Below are 24,755 nucleotides of genomic sequence, written 5' to 3' on the forward strand. Positions count from 1 at the left end.
CACACACACACACACACACACACACAATATTAAAAACCTCAGAAAAGGGTAATTTATTTTAATCTAGGAAATTTGTCTTAATTTAAAAAAATAACCCTGTTACTCAGTTTTGTACTTTTATTTCTCCATATCTATTAAATTACGGAAGCCATGCATGGTCACAGTTTTAAAAAGAATAGTTTGGGCAGGTCATAGAACTATAAACTGAAATGCAAACACATATTTTTTCCTGTTCTCTTATTCACATTTCTCCTAGAAGTGCCTCTGTTAGCAACTTCTTGTTGCTCCCTAAAACTTAATAGTAGAGTGGAGTATGCCTGTTGAAAATTAATGTTCTCTTCTCATCTGTTTTTAAATCATGTTGGGTTTTATCTGTTGTCGCTTTCTTTCTCTTGTTCTTGTTCTTGTTGTTTTCTTCTTCTTCGTCGTCGTCGTCTCCGTCGTCTTCTTCTTTGTCTGATCGTTGTCGCCTCCTCCTCCTCCTCCCCCTCCTCCTCCTCCCCCTCCTCCCCCTCCTCCTCCCCCTCCTCCTCCTTCCCCTCCTTTTTCTTGTCATATGTATGTTGTGTGCACAGAGGAATGGTAGCCTGAGGTTTGACCCTGGGAGTCTTCCATGAGCGCTCTCCCACTCCATCCCTTTTGAGGCATGCTCTCCCAGTCAAACCCAGAGCTCACCTATATGGCTAGTCCCCTCAGCCAGCTTGCCTTGGGATCCCATCTTTGACTTATGAGGTGAGGATTCCAGGTAGGTTGCCAAGCACTTACATAGGTTCTGGAGATGCAGATTCTGGTCCTCTTGCATAGTACCGAGCCCTGTGTGTGTGTATGTATGTATGCATGCATGCATGTATGCTTGTTTGTTTTAATGGACAATTTCAAAGGGAAAACCAGCCCATGACTTTCCACTTGCCTTTATTTTCCTTTCCTTGTTTCCATGAGTGTGCACACACACCATAGCACACATGTGGAGGTTGGAAGACAATTGAGGGAGTTGAGTCTCTGACTCCAGTGTGCTGCTCAGTACATGGTAGCAAGTCCCTTAACCTATGGAACAACCTGGCCAGCCCTGAACATGTTCTGAGAAACTTGGAACTTTCCATCTGTAGAACCTTTGTCTTACACTCATCCCCATCTCTAGTTCCAGTGGCTTTCATATCTGTCAGGTGGAAAAATAGTGTCTGCCTGGTAATTTTCGTCTTCCCTTTTTAAATGTGCTGCAGGGAAGCTCTCTGAAGACATGTTTTGATGAGAACTTGCGTAGACTCTGTAGACGAGGTTATCAGTAACGAAACTGATGAGCCAGAGACCGTCCATGTTTTCATTTCCAGAGAGTGACAGATTAAACCAGCTGATTTCCCTCTGTCTGTCTGTCTGTCACGGCAGCACTGGCTCCCCGCCCCAGCCTCAGCTGTAGCAGCAGCTCTTTTTCACTAATTTAATAGACAGAAAATAGATTCTCATTTGGTTGTGAGAATCTTTTCGTTCTTTTTTTTCTTTATAACTTTTAATCGATTCACAAGATTTACATACTATTTTTATATGTAAGTTCCTGAAATATGCTAGTGTTCTTTGAATTGATAAAACATGTGAGTCTCTATGGAAATATATAATGTGTTTAGCTGGTTGTTGTTCTTTATTGTGGGAGTTGAGTTAACCATAATCAAGTCCAAAAAGAACTTTTGTCTCTGTCACTGAACCAAACTCAACATCTGGCGGGGAGAGTGTCAGCGACTGCAGGGACAGATGTTTCCTTGTTGCCTCAGTCTTCCCTTAGAGAACATGCTGATTGATTGAGCAACCTTCATGTGCTCAGAACTTGACTCTCCGACAAGTTCATTTCCAGCTGCATAGTCTGCTAGGAAGGCCTGAGACAGGAGATCTCAAGAATATGTTCCCTTCGGCCTCTTTATCTGGGTTCTGTTTCAGAGTGTACTGAGGATGCCTGTGGTCTCTTGCTCCAGAGAACTCTTTTCTTAGAATCTCCTGAGGGGGAAGCAGCTGAGATGGTTCCCTGGGTGTAGGGAGGGAAGGCTATGGTCTGACACATGTGTCATCCTGACTCCTCCACTCATAACTGTCAGCCAAGTCCTTCCTGAACAGATAGAAGTGGCCCCCTTAATTCAGGAGTGCCCGATACTCCTTTCCCTGCATGGTCTCTGTTTACTTGCTTTTCTCTATTGCACACACACGTCTGATCTCCATCTCCACCCTGGCCCATCTCAAACACCAGAACAATGTTCATCAAAAAGCTCTTTCTCAGTGAGGATTTTATAGCAGGGGGTCCCCCGAGATAGCAAGAGGGATGAGACACACTGTTCTGGTGAGGGGAAAGAAGCCTTGTTCGATACATACCTTCCAGTCCCGCAGCCCTACAGAGTCCTGGGGTGGTCATTTTCAGTGTTTCCTCCAATAGGAGTTCTGAAGGAGTTGCTTGGGCTTGTCCCTTGAACTCTGCCCCTGTGTGTAGGCCGTACATACGGTCCTCGGTATGTTAGTTCTCTCCCTCCACCTGTAGGTCCCAGAAATGGATCTCAGGTCAGCAGGCTCCTACCCACTGATCCACACGACCAGTCCCTTTCCCTTTTCTGTGGACACATAATAATATCGAATAAAGGTTGGTTGAGTAAGAGAACCCGAGAAGCTAAAGGGTTTTTAAGATGTTAGTAACTACGTACATACGTTTCAGGTGAAGCAGTCTCTAAATAGGACTCAGACACCCTTTGGTTACTTTAGCTAGGGGTAGAATCAAGTAAAAGACACTTTAAAACATTTTGTATGGCTAGCCGAGTGGAATTTGAGTCGTTACAGTAAAGACTCAGTCATCCACAGTTAGTATGCTGACAAATAATCTGAATTTTTAAGTATTTCAAGGACTAAGATCTAATTGTTTTTTTTTTTTTCTTTCTTTCTTTTTTTCGGAGCTGGGGACCAAACCCAGGGCCTTGCGCTCGCTAGGCAAGCGCTCTACCACTGAGCTAAATCCCCAACCCAGATCTAATTGTTTTAAGTAATATAACCAAAGCTGGGCTAGTGAATTTTTGTCCAGATTATTTGCTTTAAAGAGTGAATAAGAATTAGTGGCAGTGGTTAAAACAGTACTTTAAAATATCTCTGTAACAGCTTTCCAAATGTTCTAGGTTAAATGTTGGCCCTTGGGTTGGCCCTGGGTGTCTGGCCTGTGGCCCACTATGTCTTGGCCAGAGCTCAGAGCTATAGCTTCCGTCCTCCATTGTGTCTTAGAAGCTGTATCCTACTCTAGGTTCCCAACACTCACCTGGTGTTCTTTTAGCATTTGTTTATATTGCTTCATGTCCCCCCACCCCCACCCCCATGTCCCTGGAGACACCAGCTCTGTGAGGCGTGCATCCATGAGCAAAGGACTGAAATTTACCGACTGAAGCTAGAGCAGAGGTCACCAGACACTTTCCTCAGCTCTCTAAATTCTTGCCGTGTATCTAGCTTTTTGTTAGTTGCTGTGAGGGGTGGACACTACGGGGGTTAGGGTAGTGTACCTCCTGGAGTATAGTTACAGTGGAGGCGATACTCCCTAGAGGAGTGGCTGGTGTGGTCTCACAGGTGAACCAGCTCTTACTTGGAATCAATCACGAAGGAGTCGAAGGCGTTGAATACAGCAGTTGGCTCTCTCTGAATGTTGCTTTTTAATACTTTAAAAGTTTTCATTGTTATAGAGAAGAGCTGGAGTCTGATTTTTCCTTCTCCTTCATTTGTAACTGAAAGCAATTACGTTTCCATTAGGACTTTTAAATATCTGTGTGTGTGAGTAATCTGTGCTAAATAATCTTAGCCATGACCTATTGGGAAGCCTAGAGCCTATATTAGCTTTTGATGGCTGCCAGAGCAAATGACCACACTTTAGTGGCTGAGAACACTGGATTTATTATCCCGCGGCTGGGCGGAGCAGCCGTCTATGGATTACAGGCACGTGTTGGTGTTGGCTCTGCCTTCGATGGACAATGGGGAAGAAGGGTTCCTGTTTACTCAGGTTTCAGGTGGTTTCCTTGAAGTCATAAGGTGATCCTGTTTTCTGCTGGATGTAACAGAAAGGCCAGGCTGTTCCCAGCCTCTAAAGGCATCCACATTCCTTGATTCACAACCCCCTCCCTCTTTCCTCAAAGCCAAGGATGCCATAGCTCTCTAACCCACTTCCTTGAGCCCATGTAGCTGGACTGACTGAGTCCACCTAGATAATCCACGACCGTGTCACGCCTGTTTCAGGCTTCCTGTCCTTTATCACATCTGCAAACTGCTTTTTGCCATGTGAGGTCACGGACCAGCAGGTCCCAGGGAGAACAGATGTCTTTTGAGGCCAGCCCTGTGGCTCAGAGCCTTTGTTTTCTCTTATGTCATCTTTCTGTTACTGATTCAACACATAGACTCCGTATTTAGGTTACAGGAAAACTTGTCGTGGGAGTGTGAAAACCCCTATATTGTTTCTGATGGGTGATAATTGCTGGTTTTAATATAGCTTGGTAAAGAATGGCTACATGTCATCTTCTGTTGGGGAAGAACTTGGATTTGGGAATGAATTTTGAAAGCAGAATAAGGTTGATGGCCTTCTAGCTGGGAGGAAAGAGAGTAAAGGTTAAGGGGTGGGGAATGATGGGTCAGAGGGTAAAGGTTAAAGGGTTGGGGACTAGTAGGTCAGAGGGTCAAGGTTAAGGGATGGGGGATGGGTGGGGTCAGAGGGTAAAGGTTAAGGGGTGAGGGATGGGTGAGTCAGAAGGTAAAGGTTAGGGGGTGGGGATGGATGGGGTCAGAGGTTAAATGTTAAAGGGTCATGTTCTTCCACTTCTTTGCTCTCATCATTCGAATCTTCCCCTTGCACATCAGAACCATCCTCCAAGCTTCAGGGCCACATCATCAAAGAAGCCTCCCTTAATCTTCTCCATCAGACACCCAGAGTGCTTTGCTCCCGGCTATATCTTGTCTTAGTTAATTGCTTCATTGCTTCTCTTCTCAATTAAATTCTAAGTTGAGGAGCGAGACATTCCTCGATGCTCCACCCGTATTATTTACCCATAAATAATGGCCTCACCAGATGAGCGCAAGGGTTGATTGGGAAGCAAGTCGGAATGGAGTGAGGGCACTCATGCCAGCACGCACAGTTTCTAGGGACAATATTTGTTCAGTAAATATTTGCTGAAGAGTACGAGGAGTGTGGCTCTTCTGAAAGCACAGGGCTGGGCCAGGATGAGTAGCAGCTGCTTTACAGAGGGTGGGCTGTGGAACGGCAGCAAGCCGGGCAGAGGCATCGTCACGGGCATGATAAGGTGCAGAGAAGAAACCGTTGTGGGGCTGTGGAAGCAGGCCGGTGGGAAGGTGGGCTGGGTGGTGATGTAGTACAGGAGAGGTTGGTGTAGAAAGATTTAGAAGATAGATGGTGGTGTTGTGGTCTAAGATGATGACAGTGACTGGAGAGAGGAGGCTGCTAAGTTCAGGGACATCTTGAAATAAGATTACATGTTTGGGTTGAGGAAGAATGAAGTGTTAACTCACACCATGAGGAAGGATTTAAAATGTGAGTGTTTAAGAAAGAAGGGGAGAAGGTGGTGTGAGCGGCAGCAGGAGTTTGGGTGCCGCTGGGAGAGCCGTACCTGAGGCTGGAATGACAGACGTGGGTTATCAGTCCGGCTCCTGAGTGTAAGGGTGAGGAACACCTGTGAGGGGCCAGATTCCGCACAGGGAGGCTCTGGAAACAGGAGTGTGGAGTTGAAGCTCTGCAGTCTGTGTGTCATGAGACGTGGGATCAATCACAGAGCCGTGAGAAGCAAGGTCTTCCTTGCATGCCATCATGTCTTCCTGGGATCGTTGTTCATTTAGAATTGTGCTACCCAGAAACAGCAGCTCGAGAGTTGGCCAGTGTCTCCGTCCTCGTCTGTTCCCATTGGTTTTTTTCTAATGAGAGTGGGAGCTAGTTACTTTTGGTGGGTCATTCGGTTCCTCGGGGCACATCTGCTGTAGAGGAAGCGGGTCCATTCAATGTAATGTCTGGTGGCTGAATTTCTGAAGATGACAGTTGTTGGTGGCCTGGGCCAAAAGTGTGGATGGATCCTAATTAGAACAGGCTTTCCTCTCCTGGGAACTGGTTCTGTGGCTTTAAGAACTCCATTCCCGTGGGGTAATGACTTGCTATGCAAGCAAGGATGTCCACTGGCCCGTGACAGCCAGGTGAGGTGTTTCAAGCAAGCCCTGGCCTGTTCTATCCGCTGGAGTTGTGCAGCTTGCCTGGAGCTTGATTTCCACTAGACTTTGGGAGTGGGCTTAAGTAGGGTTATAAATCACATTTTGACGTTTACTGGCGTGGAAATGGATGCCTGGAGCCAGGTGTCTCAGTCTGAAATCCCAGCAGTCAGGCTGAGGTAGGAGGATGATGACTTCCAGACCAGCATGAGCTATTGACAGAGACTCCAATCTTAAGGAAAATAAAGCCAACAAGAGGATGCATGTGTGTTTGGGTTTTACCCGACTCATAAAATGCTAGCATGGGAAGAGTTTAAAAGAAATAATAGCGAAGGAAAACATAAACGCATTAATTTATACAGATGAAATTATTATCTAAAATCATAATACATTGTAAGAATTTATCTACCTTAAATCTCTGTTCGTTCTAACTTTCCTTCTTTCATTTGTCCATCCACAGTCACTGAGTACACTCCCTGTGTAGAGCATTAGGTGTGGGTAGATGTGGGCAATTAGGTGTGGACAGCTCAGTCCCAGCCCTGAGGTCTTCAGTCCAACTGATGGTTAGAGATCTGCTAATGCTAAGGGAGAGAGAAAACAGGTTTTATATGCAAGTAAGGAAGAATCACATTCTCAAAACATGCCATTGACCGTGGTAGGAAGAAACTAGGCCTTCTAGAAGTTGATCTAGGCTCTGAGAAGTAGGATCAGAGGGCTCAGTGCCTTCAACTTTAGGGAAGTGGCAAGCTTCCTTGTGAACAGTAAGCATACAGAAGTAAGGCAGTGGCATGCAAGAGAAAGCCTGAATTGGGGGGCGGGGGTGGGGGTGGCTGTCAGTCAGGAAATGCACAGCAGGGAAGTTGAATCTGTAGGTACTCTGCTAGGATAGAGAGGTCATCCAGGCTGAAGGAACAGCACGAGCCAAAGAAGGGGTCGCAGTCACTACTGCACTGAAAATTGCAAGCCCTGCAGATTGGTTGGCACGCTGACAAGGACCAGACTTAAAGGGATAGCCCACCTGCATCTATATGTTGTGTCAGGAAATGACATTGTTGGTTCCTTGTAGGCAGGTGGTGAGGGACAGATGTGTGGAAGAGTTGTATTGAGGTTCATATTTGACAAGGATACCAGTTAGAAAACTGGCCTTTGCTGACTGAGAGACGTAGCATGGCCAGTGGAGGGAAGAACACAAAGATTGGTTCTTGGAGACTCAGTGTGGGGTGGGATGTCATCAGCCTAATAGAGAACACAGCAGGGGAGGGAGACCTCTTTGGATCTATTTATTGTTTTGAGGAAACTCTGGAACAGCTGAGTCAAAGATGTCCATTGGCCAGTTGGGTATTTAGATCCGAGGTCACGAAAGGAGTTGTAATAAAAAGCAAAGCAAAAGTGGACCTAGAGAGATGGCTGGGAGGTCAATAGCACTGGCTGCTCTTCTAGAGGAACTGGGTTCAAGTCCCAGCACCGACATGTCAGTTCACAGCTGTCTAAACTGCACAATCCAGTACCGTGAATGCATGCATGTGGTATGAACATAACATGCAAGCAAAACAGCCATATGCATAAAATAAAATGAAGGAACAACAACAACAGCAAAAGCAAACAGTGTAAGTTAGGCTCCAAAGCAAACAGTTTTGTAATGTCTACAGAAAGTTTTGATGTGGTATAGATAGAGCCTAGGGGAAGAAGAGGAAGTGAGAGTCCAGGCCGGAGAACATTCAGGACCATGTGTTTAGACAAATTTGCAGTTCATTTAGAGATACTATTTTCCCCCACATACCTTAGTTTTTTGAATGAAATATGAAAATATTGACCCATGAAAAGCCTAATATAAACACAGAAGGACCTGTAGTGCGTTCGTCTTTGCCTGCCCTGAGCCCTGATGAGTGTTTGCTTTCTTGTCCTCAGCTGCTCCGAGGACTCCGGCCAGTGCTCCTGCCTGCCCCACATGATTGGGCGGCAGTGTAACGAGGTGGAGTCTGGCTACTACTTCACCACCCTGGACCACTACATCTACGAAGCTGAGGAAGCCAATCTTGGGCCTGTAAGTAGGGAGCTTCGGCACCTTGGTGGAACAGCACTTTGGGAGTCGTTACACGCTTCGTAAAGATGTCACTTAAGTATCCTTTAGATCTCGTCAGCCCAAAATAAGGGTGGGGCCATGCCGTGATACTTAAAATGTAAGTTGATCTGGAACCCGCAAGTAGACTCCTACAAAGCTTTTGGTTGGTGTGTCTACAAGAGTAAGAATTTTCTATTTGTGCTCCAGAGTTGTTTGCCGTAGATCTGACATCCCGTAGGCTCAGGCTTACTTCCCTTACCATCCCAGACTTGAGTGATGTGAATGCATCTGGCCTGTAGCCTAACTGGCTGCAGGGCTGGCGCTGGGTCTTTTTCCTACATGATTCGTTGACTTGCTCATCTTCACAGCATGGCTTCTGACTTGCAGTAGGGAAGAAAGGAACTGCCAGAACTCTTAAAGTCCTAGGCTGCCATCCCCTGATATTCTTTAGTCACTAGTTCCTAGGCTTGTTCACAGGGAGTGCCTCTGGGTGAGCAGAACTCCTCATAGACGCTAAGGGCTCGGTGGTGGCCATCTTTGGAGATGACCAGACAGCACCAGAATGGACTGACTCCTCATTAGGAAGGAGTCACCAGCATATCACACCCCCTTTGTGTACTTGGCAAGAGGGAAGGAGAGAGACAGTCCTGCCCAGGAAACTGCTAGATGCCGGAGTACCTCATCACTTCCAGACATGCTCAGAAGCTGTTTCGTTCTTCCCTTTGTTTAGCTACTAGTATGTCATGGAAGGTGCATCCTAGACTTTTGACTTCCATCTCCAACGTTACGAGGTGACTCCATGACAGAAGTAAAAGCAAACCGATTACCTGTGTATGTGAGGGTCAAGGGTAACAAACTTAAAGATGACTTACTATCTTAAGGGAGTTTGTAACTAGGAGACCGAATGTAGGCATGGTTTTGAATCTTTGGACTTCTTTGGCTATGAGGTGTCGGTGAATTCCATTTCATACAAAGAGTAACTAGTGTCCTCTTGTCCCCAGGGGGTCGTTGTGGTGGAGAGGCGGTACATTCAGGACCGCATTCCTTCCTGGACAGGACCTGGCTTCGTCCGGGTGCCCGAGGGGGCTTACTTGGAGTTTTTCATTGACAACATACCACATTCCATGGAGTATGAAATCCTAATTCGCTATGAACCACAGGTGAAGAAAGCCATCAATGCACATCATGGGGGGGGGGCATTACTCCTAGAACACTCTGTGACGATGAGTTTGCATTGAAATGGTACCAGCCACTTGTTTTTCTAACCTTCTCCATGTACCTTTTTGAATCCAACTTCTCAATCAGCGATCTCCTGTTTCAGTCCCTTACACTTCCTGCTGAGTTAAGGATATAATGGTCGTGTATCAAAAGCTTTCTTCCCTCTGAGGCCTGGCTGCCCAGTGGCTGTTCCCCCTAGTGTAGTAAAAGGCCCAAGGTGACATTATAATAGAAGAGTGGCACTGGAAGGTGGGAGAGTCATGTACAGGGACACTGAGCCTGGGCTTCCAGAGTATTTCCTAAAGACCCAGATCTAGGGCAGGAGTGGGACTTGCCTGTTTTTATGAGTGGGAATTTTTGTTAACTCTTTTTTGTTTGTTTTGTTTTGTGTTTTTCTTATTCTGTAGCTGAGGCTAACCTTTGAACTCAAATCTTGCCTCAGCCTCTTTGAGTGCTGGGATTAGAGATGTGTGCAAAGCAGGGTTGTGATCAACTGATCCGAAGGGCAGAAAGGAGATGTGAGGAGGGTTTTGAGCGCCACTCCTAATGCTAGACAGCAGATATGGTCAGAGCTGCTCTTGGAGAAAGGACCAGGATCAGAGCAGGCTTCCGACTGTGTATTGAACAGGAGGTTGTCCTTGTATGAGCTTCATTGGGAGGAAGCAGGTGTTAGGGTTGGGGCTGGGTAGTAACAGGAAGCATTAGGGACGGAAAGCAAACTGTCTGGTTCCTAATGAAGCTTAGTCTCTGCGGAGAGAGAGGTCTTCCTAACTGGACCGGTTGCAGTGGGCTAACACAGATACTCCTTTTGATTCTTCTGTTTCCCTGCTCTAGCTGCCGGACCACTGGGAGAAAGCTGTCATCACCGTACAGCGGCCGGGGAGGATTCCAACCAGCAGCCGATGTGGTAACACTGTTCCTGATGATGACAACCAGGTGGTGTCCTTGTCACCGGGCTCAAGGTCAGTGTGACAGTCAGTGGGGGTCTTACAGACTGAGTCACTGGCTATGGAAGGCCGTCTGTTGGATGATCACCATAAGCTCTTGTTTTTCTTCCCGTTGCTATTATTGGAAGCCTAAACGCTGCCTTTTTTCTTGTGTTTCTCTCTTGTTGGGGGACAGATACGTTGTCCTCCCTCGCCCAGTATGCTTTGAAAAGGGGATGAACTACACCGTGCGGTTGGAGCTGCCCCAGTATACGGCATCTGGCAGTGACGTGGAGAGCCCTTATACTCTCATTGACTCGGTGAGTACCAGGCTCCTGTCCAAACCAGAGAGCCCAGTAGAAAGTGCCCAGCCACCACCCAGGTATTGTGTGGAAGGACAGAGCTGGGCAGGGAAGCAGAATGGGCCCTCTCTTGCCTGTAGAGCTTCTTTGTGTACAGCTAGAAAATCCCTGACCAAAAACCACCAGTCCTTGAACATGAAAACCTACCAATCCTCACCCTGGAGTCTCTACCCTGGAAAACTCTTCCCCGCAAACCCTGTATATAAGCCTGTCTTCTGTCCAGTTACCCACCTCTTCTCCCCATAGCAGCGGCTGCCACCTTGTGTCTCCTACAATAAACCTCTTGAGTGAGGTACGTTCTGCAGTATGACTTTGGCTCCCAGCTGCCAAGATACCTTTTCCTTTAGAACTGTAATTCCTCTGTCAGAGAAGCCTTTCCTTCAAAGCCGTGAACCGCTTCCCTCACAGGACTATAACACTTACAGTAGGTTTCTACCTTTCTGGGAAGGTTGTGCTCAAAACCCCCACAGATCTGTGAACGGCTTCAGCAGTGGTTGTCTCAGAGCCCCACCAAGCAGCACGAAATCTGTCTCAACCTCTTTTGGCCAGAATATTTATGACTGGGAAGGGTTCTCTGCCTTAAGTCCTGAGTGTCGTCAGCTTCTCTTCCCAAAGCAGAACGCTGTTTGGTTTGGCGTGATTACTTGCCGTGGTTGAAGATGTGAGCACATCCATGGGGTCATTGTGCTGTTCTCATTCCCTTGTAGCTTGTTCTCATGCCCTACTGTAAGTCGCTGGACATCTTCACTGTTGGAGGCTCAGGAGATGGGGAGGTCACCAACAGTGCCTGGGAAACCTTCCAGCGCTACAGGTGTCTGGAGAACAGCCGGAGTGTGGTGAAAACACCTATGACAGATGTCTGCAGAAACATCATCTTCAGCATTTCTGCCTTGATCCACCAGGCAGGCCTCGGTAGGTGATCGAGCATCCGCAGAGGCTACAGTGAGAGCGTACAGTTAAAAGATCAGCGTAGCTCAGTTAGAGATCAGCGTATCTGGCACTAGGAGGTGTAGCGGGATACACGCCAGCATGAGGGATGTAATATCTTGAGTTTGTCTTTATTGTCATAAATGTTTTAGTGGGCCAGGGGTGGTAGTTGAACACTTTGAATCCCAGTACCTGAGAGGCAGAGACAGGCAATTATCTGTGAGTTTGAGTTTGAGACCAGCCTGGTCTGCCTAGCAAGTTCCATCCAGGACTCTATAGCAGAACCTTGTTTTGAAAAATAAAGTAAGATGGAATCCGCATTGAAGACATTCACAAAGGGGGTAACGTGATGTGGTTCAGTGTACACACTGCTCTTGCAGAGGTCCCAAGCTCAGTTCTCAGCACCCACACTTGGTAACTCATAGCTACCTGTAACTCCTTTTCCCAAGGGCCCAACAGCTCCTACTCTGTGGACCTCTGAACTCATCTCATGGTGTTCTTAGCTATACAGACATACACATAATTAAAAATAATTAAGAAATCTTAAATGTATACAAGAGAGGTGTTTTGTGTTATAAAAAAAAGATAAGAGGGAAGGAATATGTCTGTAGGTGTGGTAAGGTATGGGGAAAGAGGGTGCCTCCTCTGGGGGTCCATACTGAGGTATCCCTTACCCCTAAGGGACCAGCTACATGATGGTATAGTATAGAATAGAGTTTATTCCAGGCATGGGGAGGGGAGTTGAGGGGAGGGAAGAGAGAGAGAGCTCGAGAGAGAGAGCGCGTGCGAGCGAGCGAGGGCACACGGGGGGGGGCAGTGTAGAGGAGCAGAAGCTGGTCATGAGCACATGGAGGGTGGAAGGGGATTGGAGAGAGAGGGAGTTAGGGGCAAGGGGAAGAAGGCAAGAGAGAGAGGAGGGGGCAAGCAGCCCTTTTATAGTGAGTCAGGCACACCTGGTTGTTGCCAGGTAACTGTGGGGCAGAGCCTAGACTAAATGCCAACAAGAGGTAACTATGAGCATGTAGCCTGTCTGTAGGCTGTTGACATCAAGGACTGAGACTCAGGGAAGCGTTAGCTAACTGAAAGTCTTCTTCTCTAGGAAAGATCAGACCCGCTTCAAAGGTCTCAGGGGTTTAATGTCATCAGAGACTTGAGCTCCGGAGCTAAGGGGAGAAAACTTTAATGACTTCCTGCCTAGAAAACCGCTTTGATCTTCCAGGGCAGCTGGTTTGTTCCCTCCCAGTCAGCACAGGGGTGATATGTTTTTAAACTGTAGTTTTCAGAGCTGGGTAGGAGAGAGAGACAGGACCAGTTACAAGGAGGTGTGATGTCCTGCTTCTGGCAACAACCTCACTGCTCTGTTCCCTGCAGCTTGTGAATGTGACCCTCAGGGATCTCTGAGTTCTGTGTGTGACCCCAATGGAGGCCAGTGCCAGTGCCGCCCTAACGTGGTCGGAAGAACCTGCAATCGGTGTGCACCTGGTACCTTCGGGTTTGGCCCCAACGGATGCAAACGTAGGTGTCCTCAGAGACTTTGTGATGAGTTCCGGTGATGGTCCCGGGGATTCCCTGACTTTCAAAGGCAGAACTCTGCTCTGAACCGGATGGCATGAGCCCTGGGGCTCTGTGTATGGGGCTGGGCACACATGAAGGCACGTCCATCTAGCTAACGAGTTTTTGTTTGCCTTGTCTGCAGCTTGTGACTGTCATCTACAAGGATCTGTCAGTGCCTTCTGTGACGCAGTCACTGGCCAGTGCCACTGTTTCCAGGGCATATATGCTCGGCAGTGTGACCGATGTCTCCCTGGGTTTTGGGGCTTTCCCAGCTGCCAGCCCTGCCAGTGTAATGGCCATGCTGAAGATTGTGACACAGTGACCGGGGAGTGTCTGAGCTGTCAGGACTACACCACGGGCCACAACTGCGAAAGGTTTGTGGACACTACCTCACGAAAGTAAAGATAATAGAATAGGCGTGGTGACTTGGGGGCAGAGGCAAGATGATAGGGAGTTCGAGTCCAGCCTGGGCTACATAGTAAGGTCTTGTCTCAGAAAGAAAAGAAAAGAATGACCTCATCTTTGGCCAAGTAAACATTATCCTGGAAAAACCACAGAATTAATCTCCTGTGGGCTCCAAATAGCTCTTTCATTTTTGACTACCCCAGCAGTTTCTAAACACTTACTCATTTATCCAGTACATGTGTGACTTGGACTGAGGAAACACCCACATTGGTACTTTCTGGCTTGGATGAGAGTTGAGAAATACTGTTGTCCAGTTTGGGTCAAAGCAGAAACCTCAACCAAATTGGACTAGTCACTTTAAATGGCTTTTGTTATTGAAAACATTGTATGCACTCAGTTTCCCGGAGACAGAAAATGAGCAAAGTAAAGCTATCCTCCTGTTAGCAAATGTTAACTTAATAATTACCATGGATGCTAAACACCACCCTAGGTAGATTTTTTTTAAGGCAAGGACACAGGGTGTGCCACCAGCGATGCTAGCAGTTTCAGTCCATTTGTAAAGTGTGCAAGTATATGCTGTTCATTGCAGACTGAGAAAGGTGACGTACATTAGGGCCTGCTTTATGGGGTAAGAGTCTTTACCTGCCCCAAATTAAAAATATATAAATAAGTAAATGAATAAATAAATACCCCCCCCCCAAAAAAAAAACCAGGATGTGATATATTTGAGAGCTACGAACATCCCTCTTCCCTGTCCAGGTTTGGAACTTAGGTCACATCTGTAGAGAGCATCCCTATCAGTGTTGTTGGGTAAAGGCTGGATAGCGGATGTCTTAAACCCGTGGCCATGAGCTTGCTAACATAGTGTATCTCCTCTACTCCTCCCATTGCTCATATTCATAAACAGGCTTAGAAGAATAAGCCGGGTAAAGAAACCCATTTCCTTAAGGTAAAGAGAACATAAAGTCCAATGGCCAGGGCAGGTGGGCAGGCCATGGGGCAGGGAGGTCCACATGGAAAACTATTTCTCTGAGGGACAGTTAGTCAAGGGGACCATCACACTGATTCAGGGGTACAAGTGTTGCCCACATCAGCCAGCATCCACCAAAAACCTTGCTAATCAAAGTATTTGGTAGAGGAACCCCAAAACCTATTGAAACACGTCCTTCATGGGATTCTGACTAAAATTTAAGAATGTTTGTTGCTGCTCTGCAAAGTCCTGTGCAGGGAATCATGTCCTCCAGCAGAATGACACAGTTTCTAAGCCTTTTCTTACGACTGGGTCATGGCTCATTGTCTCCTATACCCACGGCAGGTGTCTGGCTGGTTACTATGGTGATCCCATCATTGGGTCAGGAGACCACTGTCGCCCTTGTCCTTGTCCTGATGGTCCTGACAGTGGACGCCAGTTTGCCAGGAGCTGTTATCAAGACCCTGTCACGCTCCAGCTTGCATGTGTTTGCGATCCTGGGTACATTGGTAAGTCATGCACTTAAGAAGCAGAGTCAGGAGAGAGAAGATGTGTCTTTGAGGTCCTTGTTAGTGAGGAAAAGATGAAGAGCAAACGAGTTAAATTCACTCAGGACGATCCTGCCCTTTCCCTGGTAGCATGTGTGGGTAGAGTCAGTCTTTGGATGCAGAAGATAATGGAGTTAAAGCAACAGGATCACCGGCATTTGAACTCATGACTATCCTTTGGGAATAGTTCCTCACTTTTAAATACAAGTAAAATTAGTTTCCTTGTTATATTCTTCCTATAACCTGACCTCTAGCAAGTGTCTAGAAGCTGTGAGGTGGCCCTGCAGTAGGCTAAAGAAAAGATCATATGGGGAATTGCCAAGAGCAGGATGGGTCATAGCTGAACATGTCCTACCATGTGTACTCAGTTTTCTGCTAACATTCAGTGAAGTCAGCCATTTGTGTGCATGGTGGGGTGGGGGGGCTCCTTTATTCTAGCCATGAAGCGACTGATTGACTGCTAGATAGCTTATACACAGCCTAAGAGATATTCCATGCATGTGATTTTACGGTTTCTTAGGAAACTGGCTCATCCCTGAGGAGCTCCATTCACAAAGGATCTCTGATTCTTCCCTTTATGGCTGATGCATGGGTTAGGATTTTAGCACCCAGCTACATGGACGTGATCTCATCTCTCTTTAGCTCCCGGCCTACTCCACCCACTATGACTAGAAGCTAAGGCTCTCCTACCCACTGTAGCTGGAGCCTCTGAGGCTGCTGTAGGAGTGTCGGGAGCACAGAATACCTTTCATACCTTTCCTTCACAGCGAGAGGCTAGCTGTTCCTCCTCACTGAGATCAGGGGCACTGGACTTGGTAAATTATGGACTGAAAGTAACGAATCATTACGTGGTTGCCCCCAGGACTGGAATGCCAGAGGACTGGTCAGCAGGCTTTTAGACAGGGTGAACTCATTCAAACTTAAGGGACTTGCTTAAGCTGCTTGGTTTTATCTCCCCATAGGCTCCAGATGTGATGGCTGTGCCTCTGGGTATTTTGGCAATCCCTCGGACTTTGGGGGTTCATGTCAGCCCTGTCAGTGTCACCACAACATTGACACTACCGACCCAGAAGCCTGTGACAAGGAGACTGGGAGATGTCTCAAGTGCCTGTACCACACAGAGGGGGACCATTGCCAGTTTTGCCAGCATGGGTACTACGGCGATGCTCTTCGACAAGACTGTAGAAGTAAGACGAATGTTTGTGTAGCGTGCACACCATGGTGGTTCTCACCCCATCCCCCACCCCCGCCCTTTTATCAGGACCTTGTTGTTGGAGTACTTACTTCACAGGGAGAAACCCTTGTTCAGCGAGGCAAAATTTCACAGTCAGCAAATGAAAGATGAGACTGAATTTTTTTTTTTTATCTCTAAATCTTCATTCTTTGAGCAAGACAAGTCTCAAGATGTGGCTCCGTGCCAGGGGAAGTTGTGGCTGTCATCAAGATAAACGCCAGGCAGTAGAGTGCGTGGTGATGGGTTCTTCCCACGAGCTTGCCGATTGGGTGGGTCTTAAGAGACCTGACTTCACGCCGTGGGTGGCTTCACCTTTCTGATGTCATTGGCAGAATCCAGCCTCTCTCCTCAGGCAGAGACACAAAGCTTTTAACAGGGGTAAAAGCTTTCTTTCAGACGTTATTATCTCTGTCTTATCAGATCAGCCAGGCTTTACTGGCGGCAAAGCCCAGAGGCCTCTGTTTTTATTTATAAATGTGTGGAATGTTGGGGACTCGAAGGACTGGATTCCTTAAAGTCTTTTTAGCTCATAGGGTTTCTGCTTCTGACATATGCCGTAGCTGCTTCCTGTGAGGAGTTTGAAATCACTGGATGTCTCAGTCCCCACTGGTGTGTTTTTATAATTTCCAGTTAAGCTTTTAAATTTTTTGAAATGGCCCCCATTTGAGTCCGTGTATCATCAAAACACGCAAGCAGCCATAGCTTGTGTGAACACACCACCTGCCTGGGAAGCGTCAGATACACGGTGTGTATCATGAGAACTTCTAAGGAATGGCAATCGTAGTATTTTCTTTTACTTTTATTTTTTTCCTTGTACATCAACATTGAGATTTGGAGAAGGAGAAGCCTAGCTGTTGGCATGGCGCTAACCTCTGCATGCTGTGTCCATGAATGGGACCAGATGGTTAACTGGATCGTGCTGTTCTATTTCAGAGTGTGTCTGCAATTACCTGGGCACAGTGAGGGAGCATTGTAACGGCTCTGACTGCCATTGCGACAAAACCACCGGTCAGTGCTCGTGTCTTCCGAATGTGATCGGGCAGAACTGTGATCGGTGTGCACCCCACACCTGGCAGCTGGCCAGCGGGACTGGCTGCGAGCCGTGCAATTGCAATGCTGTGCATTCCTTCGGGCCATCCTGCAATGAGGTGAGGGATGAGGGGCTGTGGCTGGGGCGGGGCAGGGGGACGGTGCCCCTGAGAGGCTCAGGGAGAGCTGGCCCATCAGGTGAGCAGGCCCCATTTGGAGGAAGGCCAGAGTGTAGACTGCTTGTCCTTCCTGACTGAGGCGGTGCTGTTGTGCACGGAGTCCCCATTTAACCCATGCATAGCGTTTCAGTACAGTGTCCGGCCGTGGATGCAGACTCAAGTGTTACTTGCTTTCCCTTTTCTGGCCCCCAAATCAAATAGTTCTCACAGTTGCTCAGGATCGCTGACCCAGGCTAAAAGTGGCACTGGCCCAGAGTTAGATGAGCCAGAGGTGGCCGAGGACTGATATCAGTGTGTGAAACTAAAAGTGGGGACCCTGCTGTGCTAGAGTCTATTCCAGGCCCCTTGTGAGAGAACAGCTAGGAGGTGCTGGTGTGGCGCCCTCTTCTATCTACACCACAGCTGTCCAGATTCCACTTGTGTCAGGTAACTGGGCTGGGGCAAGTTACAACTGGCTTCTCCACTAAGACCACCTGACAGGTCTGTATTTGGACTGCAGTTCACAGGGCAGTGCCAGTGCATGCCGGGCTTTGGAGGCCGAACCTGCAGCGAGTGCCAGGAGCTCTTCTGGGGAGACCCCGATGTGGAGTGCCGAGGTGAGGCCAGGCCCCAGGCTGATGGCTTTGGTGGATGGGTGAGACCAGGAGGAGCCTTAGGTCTACAAGGGCTTTTGGTAAACTCTATAAAGTGTAGTTAGAGTGATATCACAAGGTTGTGCTTATTTTAGGGGTGGTCAGAACTTCTCATCTAGCCTGTTGGATAAATATGATTACTAAAACAGAAGGTGTGCTCATTTCTTCAACCCCACACCAAGGAGAAGCATTTGTCTGGACACACAGTCAGTCAGGAACGTGTGCACATTCTGTAGTACACACAGTCATTTTTTAAAGTGATTTTCAGCAAAGGGGAGCTGTAAGAGTCATGGCAGCCAACTGATTTGTTTCTTTCTCTGAACGATGTCCTGTGGGTGGCTTCCTTGATGTACAGATATGGTTCCTCGAATAAGATCAGCCAGTTACACAACTCAAGCAGGCTCTGGCAGCAGGATGCTAATGCAGTGTTCACACCAGCGAGACTAGGAGGGAGTGGGCGATGTAGAGCCTTGCGTGAAGTGGATATGGTTGGAGTTCCCAGTCTTTTCTCTTTGGTGTGATTCAAGCCTAGATTCTCAGTTAAGCTGAGAGAAACGGGATTTTTTTCATAATACAAACTTCCTGCTGGGTGTGGTGGCTCAGCCTGTAAATGCTAACACTTAGGAGTCTGAAGCAGGAAAAGCAGAAGTTCTAGGCCAGGCTGGTCAACATAGCAAGAACCTATCTCAAAAAGCAAAAACAAACAGCCCAGCTTACTGAACCCTGTAAGTCATAAGGACTGCTTACCTTCTGTACCGTTGCCATTGTTTAACCAGGGAATTGATTTTCTACGCTGCTTAAACCATCTCCTGCCCATTCCCTCTCTTTCTTCCCTATTTTTTTTTATCTTTATTAACTTGAGTATTTACATTTCGATTGTTATTCCCCTTCCTGGTTTCCCGACTAACATCCCCCTAACCCCTCCCCCTGCCCTTCTATATGGGTGTTCCCCTCCCCATCCTCCCCCATTACCACTCTCCCCCCAACAATCACGTTCACTGGGGGTTCAGTCTTGGCAGGACCCAGGGCTTCCCCTTCCACTGGTGCTCTTACTAGGATATTCATTGCTACCTATGAGGTCAGAGTCCAGGGTCAGTCCATGTATAGTCTTTAGGTAGTGGCTTAGTCCCTGGAAGCTCTGGTTGCTTGGCATTGTTGTTCATATGGGGTCTCAAGCCCCTTCAAGCTCTTCCAGTTCTTTCTCTGATTCCTTCAATGGGGGTCCTACTCTCAGTTCAGTGGATTGCTGCTGGCATTCACCTCTGTATTTGCTGTATTCTGGCTGTATCTCTCAGGAGAGATCTACATCCGGCTCCTGTCGGCCTGCACTTCTTTGCTTCATCCATCTTATCTAGTTTGGTGGCTGTATATGTATGGGCCACATGTGGGGCAGGCTCTGAATGGTCGTTCCTTCTGCCTCTGTTCTAAACTTTGCCTCCCTATTCCCCGACAAGGGTATTCTTGTTCCCCCTTTAAAGAAGGAGTGAAACATTCACATTTTGGTCATCCTTCTTGAGTTTCATGTGCTCTGTGCATCTAGGATAATTTCTTCCCTGTTTTTAAGCCTATCTTTGGGTAAATATTTCCTATAGTTTCGTACATGCTCCTTGGTATGTTTTTCTTGTAGGTCTTTGTTTAACTCAAAATATAGGAATAACCTTCTCCTCTCTTGGCTACAATAACAAGAAATAAGAGATCTCCCCTGAGTTGCGATCTCACTCAGTATCTGACAGAAGCTGGAGCCTTAGCAGCAGGAGAGGGTACCAGTGGCAGGAACCTGAACAAATTGCTCCTGCTCTGATTTCTCAGGGAGGCTCGCAGGGGGATTATATGGGCACCTTAGGTCACACAGTCTGTTTCACACAGGGTGATGTTTATTGCACCCATCAGTAAGTACATTTCCGGAAATAGTTCTTTATGTGGGGTCCTAGTAAGAAGGTGTGACTTTTCACTTCCATTAGAAGGGCCTGAAAGTTGTAGGACCAGCCACTCTAACATGTCGAGGGATGTACCTGTCCTGCCTGCCTGCTGTTCCTTCTCTATTTATTTCCTTTTCCTCTTTAAAGTAACCGGATTCATAAAGAAACTGCGGAGATCATTATTCCGGGGTGGTCCCAGTGGCTCCAGTGCAGCAGGAAGGCAGGAAAATGGAGGGATTGAGGGCAGAGAGTGGGTTTCTTGGTCCAGCTGCCTGATTTCAATTCAGGTAGTGCCTCCATATTAGGAGAAGAGAATCCCGGCTCCTCTGCCCCACCCCACACGCACCTCTCTCAGTTTGGTATTCATCTCTCTGGTTCTCTAGTTCTGCATTCATATATGCATCTTATACATATATAGTTTTCAATATAATACACATAGAGTTTGCTTCTAAAAGTTTACTCTCCGCTCTTTCCACATTTTCACCCTTAGATTCCCATCCCTTCAGCCCAACAGAAAACAGCTTTTCTCAAGCCCCTTGGAAATATTTCTTTTAGGATGTGGGCTCAGGGAAAAACACCCAATTGAGAGTGATAGGCCCTGAAGGTAGACATTCTGATCCTCCTCTCTTCCTCCTAAACCATACCATCATTTCAACCTCTATTTCAGATGGAGGCGGGGAAGTTCCCTTTCCTAACGTATTAAAGGGTAGGGTAAAAGACCTTGACCTGCTTGTCCACATTGGCAGTTTGGTTATAAAATGTCATACTATCTTGAACATTAAGGTCTATGTTGTCTCCCCTCAGTGTCTGAGGCTAGACAGGGAAGGGGTTTTGGAAATTTGTAGAAGGGAGAACTGAGCTTATCACCATGATGGGTGAGTTGCTGCTAGAACTTGGTGTCCGGGAGCTGGAAAGCATGTTCTAAAGAGTGTAGGCCCTCGTTCAGGCCTTTAAACAAGAATATGTTGGGCCCCAAATGCTGTTGACACTCTATGAGAAATACGCAGAATTTACAAAGCCCCCATAGAGAAGACTGGAAACTGTAGGGAAAGGGATTCATTGCTAGCCCTGGGGCTGTGTGTGGCCTGGGTGGCAACAAGGCTGAGGGCATGGACAGCTACAGGGTAAGGCATAGCTCAGAGTTCTGTTTATACTGAAATGTTTGACAGTGGGAGGACCCCAGAGGGCAGCTAGGACAAGAAGTGCCATCGGAATGAATCGCCAGATATATTTTCAGTTGAAATGGTTTGTTGAGGGCACAAATGTAGACTTTCTGCTGCTAGGAAACAGTATGCTTATAGAAGGACTAAGGTCATAGCTAAGTAGTCTCCTTATGGGAAAAAATGCAGTTATGTGAAAGACAAATGCTTGGAGCCTCCGGCATACAAACGGTTGAATGTTGCTATTGTCCAGGCAGCGTGGGGCTCTCGGCCTATTGTGCCAAGTCTGAACAAGCCCACCACTGTGCTGGGATGGAAAGTCTCATCTACCCAGTGCTGAACGAGCTGGTTCAGTCTTCAGCCTGAAGCTTTGTTCTGTGCCCTGTAGGGGTTGGGGTCACAGGAGGAATCTTTCTGTCCATTCATAGATGGCAGAGGGAAGACTGCAGTGCCCATGTAGGGCCGCAGGCTCCCTGAAAGGCCAATGGCTTTCTAATCGGCAGAACTACAACACCAAGGCATAGGTGAGGGCTTGGGGTGGTGGGCTAGGTGATTCTGTACCTAAGTACTTGCCTCCCATATGGGAGGACCCATTTCTCAATAGAGAGAGAGAGAGAGAGAGAGAGAGAGAGAGAGAGAGAGAGAGAAAGAGAGAGAGAGAGGGGAAAGTCATGCATTCCCTGCCTACATATTCATCTTTAGAATGCCTACATTCTTTTCTTGGGGTTGAAATGCACAATCCCTCTGCTTCCTGCTCCCTCTCCCCTTTTTGAGATAGAAATTCATTTGGTCTAGGCTGGCCTTGAACTCCTCATCCCCAGGTTTTGACTTCCCAAGTGCTAGAGTTGCAGGTGTACACTGTCAAGTCTAGCCTGTCCAATTTTCATTGTTATTTTCATTGTTATCAGGAAGTAAGACTGCATTGAAGCTTTTCCAGAACGGTAACTCCAGTTAACAAGCAGTCCTGTATAATCCTAATAACATTAGTAGAGTTGACAAAACAAGCCAGTTTAGGCTGAGTTAAAAGTATAAAAGCAGGTTTATTGCAGGCAGCTCTTGGGTGGGTTCACTGGTCTCAGAAAATGAGGCCAGGAATATTGCCATGCAGACTGGGGTTAGAGACAGAGACAACACATGCAGAGAAGAGGGAGGGAGGGAAGAAGAGAGGGAGGGAGGAAAGGAGGGAGGGATCTGGGATAGCCAGTGGGGCCTCTTATCCACAGCACACATCTGGCACACCTAGTGGCTAGGTCCCTGAGAGCAGGCGGTGGAGGTGGTTGTATACTGACAGAGTTAGGGTTGGATGTCCCGTGTGTGGAGCTTAGCAAGCTCGTGACCCACAGAGTGTGAGCTTTGCATTCATTTCCTGAGAGGTTGTCTATGGCTCCTTTGTGCTCCAGTGCCAGTCTTGATAGTCAGGACAGGCAGCAGAGCCTAACGTGTGGAATCTTCAGTCTCCACTTAAAAGCTGTGGACCAGAGACAGGATGGGGACCGAGTCAGGCTCCTTTTAGCCTTCATTACAGAACTGAAGTTTTGCAGCCAAGGCCACAAAAAAAAAAAAAAAAAAAGAGGAAGGGATAGGAATGTCAGAAAAATGTAAGCTGTCTATAAGAGGATGAAAGAATTAAGATTTCCTTGCTATCAAAACAGTTTTTAATATTTGGGGGTGGCTAAGGCACACATAAGTGAATGAAAAACAGAACTAAAAGGGAAAACACATGACTGCTCCTAGGTTTGGTGGAGGAGAAAGTTTATTGTAGATAAAAGGGAGAGCACAGCCAGAGTTGTAGACATCTGGGAGAGCCCACTGAGGCCATGACCCTGACCCTGAGGAAAGGAAGAGAGAGGGAAACCAGGGTTGGCCGTCAGGAGGCCAAAGGTACAAAAAGGCAGATGACCAAGATGACTGGATTATATCGGGAAGAGCTGGAGATCTCATGGTAGAAAGTGGGGTATGCCAACCATATCCTGTAACAGGAACTGAGGAATGCTGGGAGAACCCGAAGGCCAGGTCCACTTTGTATGCTAAATGGGCAGGCACTTCAGCCATTTGTCCCAAATTTGAAGCTTAATAATAAGGAAGTTGGAGACTTACAAGAGTCTGTTCAGGCCTTCTGTCATACGATTTCTGGATATGAAACTCACGGTCATTCCTATATACTTATCCTTTTAGTGAAATAGAAATTTTCATGCCAACCCTCATCGAGCAAGCCATTGCCCTTGTAGCATGGGCTGGGTCATGGTAGGAAGTTTGGAGCAGCAGATAACCTATGACCTGATTTCCACTTTGCATCATCTGTGTTCAAAATCAGATTTCAGTTTCCAAACGCAAAGGAGAACAGTCTTATAGGTTCTTACAGGTGTACAGTGGAAAGTGAGTAGGCTAGACCTAATGGTACATACTTGTAACCCTAGCTCTTGGGAGGTAAAGACACGAGGCCAAGCAATTCAAGGCCATCCTTCATTCACTACATGAGTTTGAAACTAGTTTGAGCTTCATGAGACCTTCTCAAAAGGTATTCCTTCCTAAACCAGAAGCACTTGATGGGTTATTTGGGGAAAACGGGGCACACGACGCATTTTTAGAGAACCTTTTTAATACCGATCACTTTTTAGGTATATAATACACATATCCTTAATTTTATGGATGTGTAAAATAACCAGTGCAGATGAATAGCTTCTTTGTCACTGCTGACAGATCTCGGGCTCAGAGCGTAAGTAGCTTACCCGAAGCCATGCCTCTAATAAGGGCAGAACCAGAGGCCAGGCCCAGGCCTTGCTCTTGCCTCGTGCCTGGCGTTCCTGTTGGCAGCCAACACTGAAAGAGAGGAAATGACTGTCCTAGCTATAGGGCATGGACACCAGTCAGGTCACAGTGTGCCATGGAGAGAGGCCCCCAGGAAACAATTTTAGCTTGAGTTATGAGGAGGTTCGGTTCCCGCAGATAGCAAGAAGTCTTAGTGCCAGGTTGGCCAGGGTGGACTCTGCAGTGGGCAGAGGAGGCCCAGAAGAAAGGGAAGGCTGTGAGGAAGCAGGGACCTCATCACATGCATAAGAAACAGCTGTGTAGGTGAAGTCCCACTGTGAGCGTAGTGGCTAGTGCTTCCTCTGGGTTTCAGAGGTACTGAAGTTGGTGCAATATTGTTTGTAGATTTTCAAAAAAAACAAAAGAAAACAAAACCTTAGTGACAGAACAAAAAATATTTAGAAATAATAAGAGTTGGGTTTTTGTTGTTGTTGATGATGATATTTACTAGTTTTAAATATATGCATGATTAAAACTTTTTTAATAAAAGCCAGTTGGATATCTCTCTCTCTCTCTCTCTCTCTCTCTCTCCTCACTCTCACTCAGATTACATCCTTTGAGCAGGTTTTATTCCCAGAACATTGAAACCTTACCTATGATAACAGCTACTACCTCATACAG

The 24,755-nt window shown here is 47.1% G+C and overlaps 1 protein-coding gene across 3 annotated transcripts in view; it reads left to right on the forward strand.

Moving 5' to 3' along the window:
- Nucleotides 1-24,755, forward strand: part of Lamb1 (laminin subunit beta 1) — a 66,889-nt gene that overhangs the window by 24,279 nt on the left and 17,855 nt on the right. For all 3 annotated transcript variants that reach the window (XM_087552619.1, XM_087552620.1, NM_001106721.2), the window contains 11 exon segments: nt 8,110-8,245; nt 9,265-9,423; nt 10,316-10,443; nt 10,604-10,727; nt 11,477-11,681; nt 13,068-13,211; nt 13,393-13,624; nt 14,971-15,134; nt 16,136-16,360; nt 17,341-17,555; nt 18,115-18,211. In XM_087552619.1, the coding sequence (XP_087408745.1) occupies nt 8,110-8,245; nt 9,265-9,423; nt 10,316-10,443; nt 10,604-10,727; nt 11,477-11,681; nt 13,068-13,211; nt 13,393-13,624; nt 14,971-15,134; nt 16,136-16,360; nt 17,341-17,555; nt 18,115-18,211 (1,829 nt within the window).

The sequence above is a fragment of the Rattus norvegicus genome, chromosome 6, assembly GCF_021556685.1.
Source record: "Rattus norvegicus strain SHRSP/BbbUtx chromosome 6, alternate assembly SHRSP_T2T, whole genome shotgun sequence".
Taxonomy (NCBI): Eukaryota; Metazoa; Chordata; class Mammalia; order Rodentia; family Muridae; genus Rattus; species Rattus norvegicus.